The sequence below is a fragment of the Petaurus breviceps genome, unplaced genomic scaffold (genome assembly GCF_028583685.1).
Source record: "Petaurus breviceps papuanus isolate PSGF00001 unplaced genomic scaffold, PetGlider_PUasm1.0 90330, whole genome shotgun sequence".
Classification (NCBI taxonomy): domain Eukaryota; kingdom Metazoa; phylum Chordata; class Mammalia; order Diprotodontia; family Petauridae; genus Petaurus; species Petaurus breviceps.
Genome location: NW_027187219.1, coordinates 514,874 through 525,716, shown reverse-complemented (window position 1 = coordinate 525,716; position 10,843 = coordinate 514,874). Strand labels below are relative to the sequence as shown.

Here is a 10,843-nt window from a genome sequence, read left to right as displayed (position 1 = left end):
CTGTATCTGTGACACACTTGGAAATTTAACATATGTTATTATTTTCTTTATCACTTTCTGAAATATAAATCATCATCAAAACAATACATTATGTCCTGGTTTGCAGAATTTCTTGATATCTTCAGGCCAGATGCTTAGATTCAAAATGTGATGATCTCTATAAGAGTCACATGGAGCTGAGTCCAGACTACCACTGCAGTATGCCTACCTTTGGGAAGGAATATAAACCACAGGATGGTCCTAACGGCCTGGAAAGCCCTTTGATCCTATGGGAGAGATGTATTTCACTCTAATTCCAGTGCAATATTCTGATGTCAACTTCAATATCAATTCCCTTCTAGTTAATTGGCTCTTTTGCTGCTTTATCTATTTCTGTCCCTGAATAATATTTCCTGTGAGGCATTTTTTCCTCTTTTGATTTTTCTGGGGGAAGAAATGATGGCTGACCTGGATGTACTAACTTGAATTTTTTTATAATTGCTCAAGACCCATGTTGAACACATTGGAAGAAACTTGTGAACATGCTGTTCTATCAGCATGCGAGTTGATTTTTCAGAAACAACTCTATTCTGGGATAATAAACTAACAATAGAAGAAAGAGCAATATTTTTTTTAGGTCATTGTCCAGAATTAAACATTGTCTATGTAAGCCCAGAAGTCTTCATGGGATACTTTGAAACTGTTTACAGTTGGGCATGAAGTTGAAAACAATCATAGATTTCACAGGGGAAGTAATTGAGGTTTAACTATGTAGTAGGTCTTTGGTGGCTCTTCCCACACTTTGGCAACTACCCATTCTCCATTTGTAAATTGAATTGGGCCATGCTGAAATCAATTGGCACCAGGTCAGTCGAAAGAAGGCATGCTTCATCTGAAAAAGTACAGTGGATATTAGTGGGCTACAAGTAAAATATAATTCAAAGATATACTTGGAAGAAAAAAGTAGCAATGCCATATGTGACGGCATTGAGAAACCATTTGTTCCAGATGAGGGGGGTGTTGGTACTGCTATCCTCTGCCCTTTTAAGATTTTTTGTTGTTGTTGTTCGGTCATTCAGTTGGGTCCAACTCTAAGGAACTTCATTGTTTTCAAAATTTTCTTTACAAAAATGCTGAAATGCTTTATCTTTTCCTTCACCAGTGCCTTCCCATTTTACAGATGAGAAGCTAAGGCAAACAGAGCCTACATGAATTGCCCAGGATTACACATTTAGTCTCTATCTGAGCCTGGATTCAAACTCAGATCTTCTTGCTACAGGTCCGCTGTTTTATCTGCTGCAGCACCTGCCTGTCCCCTCTCAGAGGACACCTGAGTATTTTCTTCCATCCTTATTGTCACATTTTAGAAAGCATTGATGGGTGAATCATACAAAGGTGAGATTTGCTGGAGATGATTCTATAAAAAAGAACAGTTAAGGAATAAGTATGTTTATCTTGGTGAATGAAAATTAAAGTGTGACTGGATGAAGTACTCGAAGATATAGCTTGTTGAGGAGTGATTTGACCCATTCTGTTGGACCTCAGAAGAGGGAGAAATGGCTGGAATGTTCACAGGCACATTTTGACTTGAAGCAAGGGAAAGTTTTCCTAACAAATGGAGCATTTCAAAATTGTCAGCCTACCTTATATAATTCTTCATTGAAGGCATTCAGGTAGATTTTCCATTTATTAGGTATGTTATAGACAATAGGAGTTCATGTATGGATTAGATTTGATTACTTTTGGAAGTCTTCAGACTATAAATTTCTGTGATTTCTTCCCTCCATTCATCTCAAAAATTGCCCCTGTAGGGGCAATTAGTTGGTGCAATTGATAAAGCACAATTCCTGAAGTCAGGAGGACCTGAGTTAAAATGAGTTAAAATTGCCTCAGACCCTTACTTGTTGTGTGACTCTGGACAAGTCACTTAATACTGATTGCCTTCCCCACTACCCACAACAAAGAAGATTCCCCTCTGGACCTTTGATGCCTGCCCCAGTGTTCACCTAATATCGATGTTCCAGATACCTGTCAACCTATTTGATTTTATCTAACCTGTAACTTTGTCTCTCTAAATCCTCACATGTCATTATGAACATAGAGTATAAAGCATGAAAATATGCAGAACTCTAATGTTAACTAACTTTGTTAGACATGAGTTATCTTAAAATGTAATGAGTTCAACATCTTTGCCCATGTTATTACAAATGTGCATTTGGTACCTACTAAAAAGGGGCAGAACAAGGATTCCATATTTGTATTTCCATCTGAAGACCAATAATCTTTCCCCTACACCAAGCTGTATTTTTCATGTCCAAGTACACACTGATCCTCACAACATTCCTTCAATATATACAGAGCTAAGGTTTTCATCCTTACTTTGGATACTAGTTATCCAAAGTATATTTGGTGAATAGACTAAAACTGAAAAATTCAGTGTCTTTTCTGAGGCATTACAACGAGGAGATTCCATGATTAGAAACTAGGCTTTGTCTTTGTGTTCCATGTTCCATGGCCCTTTTTTTTTAAAGCAATTGGGTTTAAGTAACTTGTTCAAGGTTACTTGACCAGTTATTTTGTGTGGGTGCCAAGTATCTGAGGCTGCAGCCAATCCTGGATCTCCCGACTCTGGGGTTGGTGCTCTTACTCACTGTGCCACATAGCTTCCCCATCAAGGGCCCTTTCTAAGAATGAGGTAGATTGAAAAAGAAACACAGCCAAGAAAATGATCTCCTGGAAGACTCCAGTTTGGTCCTTAAGGTCAGAGTGGAATTTCAGGGCATGTAGAGCAGCCAGTTGTCTGTAAGGGAAAATTGTCTCTTAAGAGATTGCTGTGCTCCTTTTGTATAAGAATTGTGCTTACTTTAGGACTTCAGCTATTGCCTTAACAAGAATTGCACTACTGGGGTTCATTGATAAGGGACCAACCATGAGACAGCAATCCCTAGAGTCAATCATTAATTCATCTGTTTTCCATTGTTCATCCTGACAGTGAGGAGGAAGGAACATCACTAATTCTGCCACCATCCTTGCAGGAGAAATAACTAGGGATAATTTCACCTGATTTAGTGTCTTAGGAATAGCTAGAAGCAAGGACTAGGGAAAAGTTCATATAAAGATTGGGACTTCATGCCCAACATGCTCATGTGAAGGTGCTTGGCCAACTCTCCCCTTTGCCATCTCATCCAATAGGAAGTGTAATGTAAGGGTAAGTGGCTCATATAGAGAGCAGAATACTAAACTGGAAAAAGTGTTGGGCCTGGAGTCAGAAAGATCTGGATAAAAACCTTGCCTGAACAAGTTGTGGTTTATGGTTATGATGGAATACTACTACGCTAGAAGAAATGATGAGGTCAATGGTTTTACAAACCCATGGAAGGACCCAAAATAATTCAGAGTGAAGTGAGCAGAATGGGCAGAACATTGTATTAGTAATAACAATAGTGTTTTTAAAATGATGGAGCAAGTAAGTTACATTGACTTCTATTAATACCCAAATTGACTAAAAAGACATATAAAGAAAAATGGTATCTGTATCTAGAAAAAGAACTCATAAAAGGAGAGTATATTGAATTATTTTACACACACATACACACACACATGTCTAATGATATCCATGTCAGGGCTCAGGGGAGGAGGAGAAGAAAAGATTCACAGGATAACTTTATTGTATATTTAAAAGAAAAATCAAGGTATAGATAATGAATTTGCAGTTTCATGTGCAATTATCTTTCTTTATTACACTATTAAGGAAATGCTTGTTTTATTCTATAAATTAAATAAAAATAAAAACCCCTTTGTTTCTGAGATTTCCTTCTGTTACTCCTCTATATCCCTTGCAGCCACATGGTTATTTGTTTATCTCCCTTTTAGAATGGGAGCTTCTAGAGGACAGGTCCTTGCTTTTCCCTCTTTGTTATCCCCAACACTGAACACATTGCCTGTTAAACAGTAAATGATTAATAAATGCTTATTGAGTAAGCATTTACCTCTGAATCTTAGTAAAGTTTCCCTATGGTTAATAAGATGCCCCATTTCTCGGAGTCCTAGTTTCCTCCTCCAGATAATGTACATAATAACACCCATGGACTTATATCATAGGATTGTCCTCAGGATTAAATGAGTTAATTCATATGAAGTGCTTTGCAAACATGAAAGTACTCTACAAATATGAATTATTTTTTATTTGTGATTACTCAAATTAATGTCCTTTTGTAACAGAAAAGGAATTCTGAGGGGTGGGAGACTGTGTATTTCTTAAACACCTTTAACACCTTTAACACATCCACAAATACACAGACAGATACATACATATGTATATAAAGAGACATTTAATAAAAAGATAATATACTCTAATTTTTTCACTTAATTTATTAAAATATTATTTAATTCAACAAAATTAATAGAAGAAAGAAATTTATCATGAAATCTGACAGATAAGAGAGAGCATTTGAGGTTTTCCTGGATTACTTCATATAATGCTTCCAGAATATGCTACATAAAATATTTGTAATAATTAATTGAAACTTTATAAATGTTTATTTAGAGTTTTATTTATAATTATAGGTAGAATAAATTTATGATTTTTTATAATTTGATAATATGCATTTTCTCATAAAATTTTTTATTCAAAACTTATCATTAATAGCAATTAAAAGAATGAAAAGATGCCCACACACTTGCCCAAAAATACTTTTACACATAGATTCTAAAACTGGTTGTATGAGTTAGAATATCAGCTACAATTCTGGGAGGGAACATATCGGACAGCAGGTAACCCAAGTGTCAAATTTTGATTGTTTCTTTTCACAATTTCATCTTCTTAGATTTAATTGAAAATTCTGGCCTGCTGAGATATTCTTGAATCTTGAAAAGATTACTCCATGTGATAATTTTCCCTCCTGGATTTTTGCCATCTGGGAATTTGGTAGGGATGACAATGCTGGTTGATCTAAGTAAGTGATAAATCAATTGAATTTGACAAAAATTTATTAGTCCACTATTTTAATTAAGGCCTACTATAGGTTCTGGGTATACCAAGACAAAAAGAATGTAGTGTCAGTCTATGAGGAACCAATTTTTTTGCATAAAAATATAGATATGTACATGAACTTAAAATATATGGAAAGCAAATAAAAATTGGTTTTGCACAGTGGGAGAGATAAAGCAGGCAGGGGCTTAGGAGAGGCCAGCATCTAAGTTGATGATGAGCTTTTATTGAATCTTTCTCAAATCTAAGTATTCAAAAAATTCTGAATCTGACACACTGTGCTCTTTACTGTCTTTTTCTGCATCTTATACTCAAGAATTGCAGGAGGGAGCTTGTGCAAGGTTCTACTTAAACCCTGACAAATGATTGCTACAAAATTCCCCTAGTTACCATTGAACTAGAACCTAGGATGAGATGGAGTTTGGGATAATAGGTTCAGGAACTTTGAGTAGATTTTCAAGAAACAATAGCAATAATGTTCAGTATAACAGCAACATCATTTGTAAGGTATAAATTACTATCCTAGCAATGGTCATGAGAATTAGAGTGGGCAAACATGCTTATTTGTGTGTTACAAATGAGGAAATCAAAATTCATCTGGTATAGGTGACTTGCCCTAATACTTCACAGTGACCTGGAATTCCATCCCAGATCTTCCAGCACCAACTTCAGTGATTTTTTTTCACTACCTCATTTTGGGGAGAAGTTTCAATAATCCACACCTCTTTGTTCATTTTCACATTTGATCTTCACTAAAATCTTCTTATTGCTTTCAGGTCCGAAATTATTACAACCTTTTCAACGAAGACTAAATTGAGACTTGGAGATGTTCAATGACTTGACCAATGCCACCTAGCTAAGAGAGAGTAGAGGCAGCTTTTAACAATGACTTTATACAGATTTTTTCCTACCTCACGTTGCTAACAAGAAGCTTAGAATGACAAAGTATTCATGAGAAATATTTTTCCCCATGGTCAGAGCAGAATTAAATGGTTTGTTTTGCTCAAGAGTTGGCAACACAGACTGCTGGTATCTCCAAGGTGGCATCATCTCCCAAGAGGTTTAGCACTCCAGGTTTGCATAAAGTTCCTGCCTCTTTGATGACTTCAGCTCCTGGCATTGAAACATTCCACTATTAATTCAGAGCTGGTGATCAAGCTGGTGGGTCAAATTCCCTGATTCATTCACTCACTCATCTAGTTCCTTTAATGCTGAATTAAAGGGAGGGTAGCCATTGGCATTAGTAACTCTACTCCAATCCATGCCACAGCAATGACCTGGAGTGACCTCTCTGCCACTAGGAACCTTTGAACTCTTTACCCTAGTGACTAGTGAAAAGTTTCTCCAATACAATTACATGTTTCCGAAACTTGGAACTTCAAGGCCAACTCTTGAATATAAAATTCTTGGCTAACTCTCCTTTTTGGAGTCTTGGCCTCCTTTCAAGTCAACTAGGTTCTAGGATATCCAATCCCAAGACCGCAGTGCAGTGTAGGAAGCAATATGGTATAGTGGAAACACTGGTGGACATAGAGGCAGGATGACCTGCAGGAAACCTTGTGTATCTCAGAAAGTGACTCACTTCCCTGTGGGTAAGTAACTTCACTTCCATTTCCTTATCCATGAACTAAGCACAATTAGACTTGTGGTATTTATTCCATAGGGCTGTCTTAGGGCACAGATGAAATTATGGATGGAACATTTGTGTAAATATTCAAGGGCTCCATAAACACCTGTTATTATGTACTACTTACAGCTTTTCAAGCTCATCATCTTCAGGAATTGAAGGAGCCATTTGAGGGATGGGTGATTGTGTAGTACAAATGGACACCTAATCTAATAATGTTGATTAATGGTATGCTGTGTGCAAGGCACTACGCTAAAAACTTTAGGGAGGGGTTTGATATGAAAATTTAGGTGAGATTGAATCCTTGCCCAGAATGCTAATAGCTCACATTTATATGACATTTGGAAAGAGATTTATATTGATTTTGTCATTAGAATCATCCAACAGTTTGAAGTAAATAACATTATTATTATGTCCTTTCCCCTTTTGCACATAAGTAACCTGACATTGATCAATTTAAGTGATTTATCCAGAGAAATACATTTAATAAATGTCTATGGTGGGATTTAAATCTACATCTTTTGGACTCAAAGATCAAAGCCCTTTCTACTATGCCACATTACTTCCCTAGTATTATGTAGTACATTAGCACCTCTCTCCTCTTTTCTCTACTTCTCTGTTTTTCTCAGAGTACCTATTCATCCATTGACATGTATGAGCCCAATAACTTTCACTGATGTGTAATGTTAAATCTCATGTGTATAGCATTCTAATTCTTGGTAAATACTTTTTTCACAATCATTGTGAGACCTCCATAGCATAAGAAATATTATTCTCATTTTCCAGTGGCAGAGGTGCAGCAAGATTGGTTAACTTCCAGGAAATCTGAGATTAAATTAGTGAGTATCCAAGAAATATTAGAACCCAAGTCCTCAGACTTTAAATCAAGAATCTTTCCAAGAGAATGCTGTTCAGCAACACCTGGGCACTTCAGCATAAAAAACAAATCATTTATTCAACCCTGATAACTGAGAAGGGCTGTCTCTAGGCACAAGAATTCAAGAGGACATAACCTTGAGTACATCAATGGAAAGGACTGTCATAGTCTATGTTTAGACATATTTGATTTCATAGTAGCAATGACAAAAATGACCCAATGCCATGTCTGAGACAGACATTACCATAAATATCGACTCTCCATTTGGTTGTTTGCTTTCTAATTAATATAGTTCCTATTATGTTCAAGGAAAATCCTTCATTGTAATTACTTGTAAAAATAAATTTGTTTTTCTATGCCTCTAGTAGTCTATAAGATAAAGTTTCCTTTATTTACTCTGTCCTTTCCTATCACTCTCACATTAACCACATTAGGAAAAAGAAGCTCTTTCACTGTGGTGTTATGAAGACTAATTCTGTTTACTATACATATTTCTAAAGATACAAATTATTATAGATAGCGTGTAGAGGAAGACTTATAAATTTGAGGAAAACTAATAGTAACTCATGGTGGAAGAGATGAAATGAAGTACTCTAAAACTAAGTGAGTGAAGCACAACTGTGGCAAGTTCTTCCAAGATCTAAAGGCTTAAAGATGGGGGGAACTGGGAATGGACTATGTAGTTGTCTGATACCTTAAGGTCAACTTAGTTTACTTTGGACATTGAAGGTTACTACTGGTCAATTTTTGAGATAATAGACAGTTATTAAGTGCCTACTATGTACTAAGCACCATGCTAAGCAAGGTGAATACAAAGAAATGTAAAATGCAGTCCCTGCCATCAAAACATCCATAATCTCTATACAAATAACATGGAAACATCAGTTGACATGCTAGCTATGTCCAGGATAAATTAGATATAATCAAAATGGGGAAAGCACTGAAATTAATATCAATGCATCACGAAAAACTTGTTTTAGGTGAGATTTTATCTCAAACTTGAAGGAGGGTAACTCCAATATTGCTGAGCTCCCTGGTATCCAAAAAGCTGTATAGTGAATGAAAGGACACATATATCCCTTTTTATTACCTACTTCTGTTTCCAGAGTGGCAGTGGAAGAGAATTTGAAAGGGCCAGAGTGAGTGAAGAAAACAAATTTAGAAACCATATATTTATAGTTAAGTAATCTACAAGAGGTCTTTTGGATGCATAATTCTCACAACTATGCAGTTGGTGTACATTGGCCACTAGTGACTTCAGTCTGTTTTATAACCCATATTGCATAACCCATATAATTACAAAAAGGTTCAGGATGGAGCAGGATCCCAGAAAATTCATGGCAAACTTTCTCTGATCCTCTCTTCCCTTCTCTCAGTTTTTTAACTGAACTCCTATTCGGTTCCTCCCTCTTGTCCTTTATTGTTCTTTTCTCTCTTTTTCATCAGATTGAAGCATATTAATAAAAATGATCTTATTCTCCACCACTGCCCAACAGTAATGTCCCTTCTTAAGCTTATTTTTGCCAGATTAAAACACTTCCCTTTCCTGAAGTGGGAAATATTACTTTGGGGATAGTTAAATTTGTAGTAGATTAAACAAAGTGAGTAGTAATACATGAGGGATTTTCTCTTTATAAGAAAATAGACAAATGAATTTTGGGGAACTAGCATAACTTCTATGACAAGTACAGAGATGTTCTTAGTTCCTTTATGGCTTATTTCTAGCCTTCACACAAGATAGGTCACTAAGGATATTTTATTAAATGGAGTCCTTCATTACCCAGAGAGGATTTTTTCTGACAGTTACACTTTTGTTGCAGGTGAATGATATTATTCTCAAATGACACCTATGGAAAACAGATCAGAAGTGAATGAGTTCATCCTCATTGGATTAACAGGTACCCCAGAGCTTCAAGTTCCTCTCTTCATCATGTTCACCTTCATCTACCTCATTGCTCTGGTAGGGAACCTGGGGATAGTAGCTCTGATCTCCTGGGATTCCCACCTCCACACCCCCATGTACTTTTTCCTCAGTAATCTTTCTCTGGTGGATTTTGGCTACTCCTCAGCTATTACTCCCAAGGTAATGTCTGGGCTCCTCACAGGGGACAAGGTCATCTCCTATAATTCATGTGTTACACAGCTATTTTTCTTTATGGCTTTTGTTACTACTGAAAGTTTTCTCTTAGCCTCCATGGCCTATGATCGCCATGCAGCTATTTGTAAGCCCCTACATTACACCACTACCATGACATTAACTGTATGTGCACATCTTGTTAGTGGTGCTCACATCTGTGGCTTTCTGACCTCTTCCATAATCATAGGAAACATGTTTAGCCTTTCCTTTTGTGGGTCCAACATAATCCATCACTTTTTCTGTGATATTCCCCCTCTCCTAGTTCTCTCTTGCTCTGATATTCACATCACTGAGTTAATAGTCTTTATCTTAGGGTCATTCAATGCCTTTTTCCCCTTTATTGTCATCTTTACCTCTTACTTGTTAATCTTCATCGCCATCCTGAAGATCCATTCTGCTGAAGGCCGCCAGAAAGCCTTCTCCGCCTGTGCTTCCCATCTCACAGCAGTGTCCATATTTTATGGGTCAGTAATCTTTATGTACTTCCAACCCAGTTCAAAGCATTCCATGGACACAGACAAAATGGCTTCAGTGTTCTACACCATGGTCATCCCTATGTTGAATCCTCTAGTCTATAGTCTGAGGAACAAAGAGGTCAAGAATGCTTTTAGAAAAGCTTTGAGGGGACAGCGACTTCGATTTGATCATCTTTTTCTTTAGAAAGAAAATCTAAACTGTACCTTCCCCACTCTGGGATCCATCCCCCAAATCAGGCTATTTTTTATGCATACAGAACTGTAACAAAATATTTCCAAAGGCAACATTATGTTTTAGAAAGTGTCACAGATTTGGGGTTAGGAGAGACCTGAATTTATACTGTCTTAGATACTTTAATGTTGCAGGTGTTTTTCAATGAGGTACGTCCCTATCTCAGTTTCTTTATGTTTAAGGGGCCTTAAGAGTATCCTCTATCTCATAAGATTGTTATGTGGAATGAATAATATGTGTGTGTTGTCTTCTTGTTGTTGTTCAGTTTTGTCTGATTCTTTGTGACCTTATTTTGGGGTTTTCTTGGCAAAGACACTGGAATGGTTTCCCATTTCCTTCTGTAGCTCATTTCACAGTTGAGGAAACTGAACAAAAGGGGTTAAGTGACTTGTCTAGGGCCACACAGCTAGTAAGTGACTGAAGCTCCATTTGAGTCATGAAAATGACTCCTCTTGATTCCAAGCTCAGTGCTCTATCCACTTTGCCACCAAATGCATCCCCCCCCACACATTTAAGGATAATATA

General features: G+C 36.8%; 1 protein-coding gene across 1 annotated transcript; it reads left to right on the top strand.

The window, feature by feature from the left end:
• Positions 1–9,088: 9,088 nt before the first annotated feature.
• Positions 9,089–10,270, top strand: LOC138177097 (olfactory receptor 5B2-like). The gene has a single exon (XM_069108085.1). It carries the CDS (start codon positions 9,314–9,316, stop codon positions 10,268–10,270), a length of 957 nt encoding a protein of 318 aa, XP_068964186.1. The 5' UTR covers positions 9,089–9,313.
• The last annotated feature ends 573 nt before the right edge of the window (positions 10,271–10,843 follow it).

Excerpts from the sequence above, each read along its gene's own strand:
- LOC138177097 (XM_069108085.1), top strand. The coding sequence starts at position 9,314 with ATGACACCTATGGAAAACAGATCAGAAGTGAATGAGTTCATCCTCATT.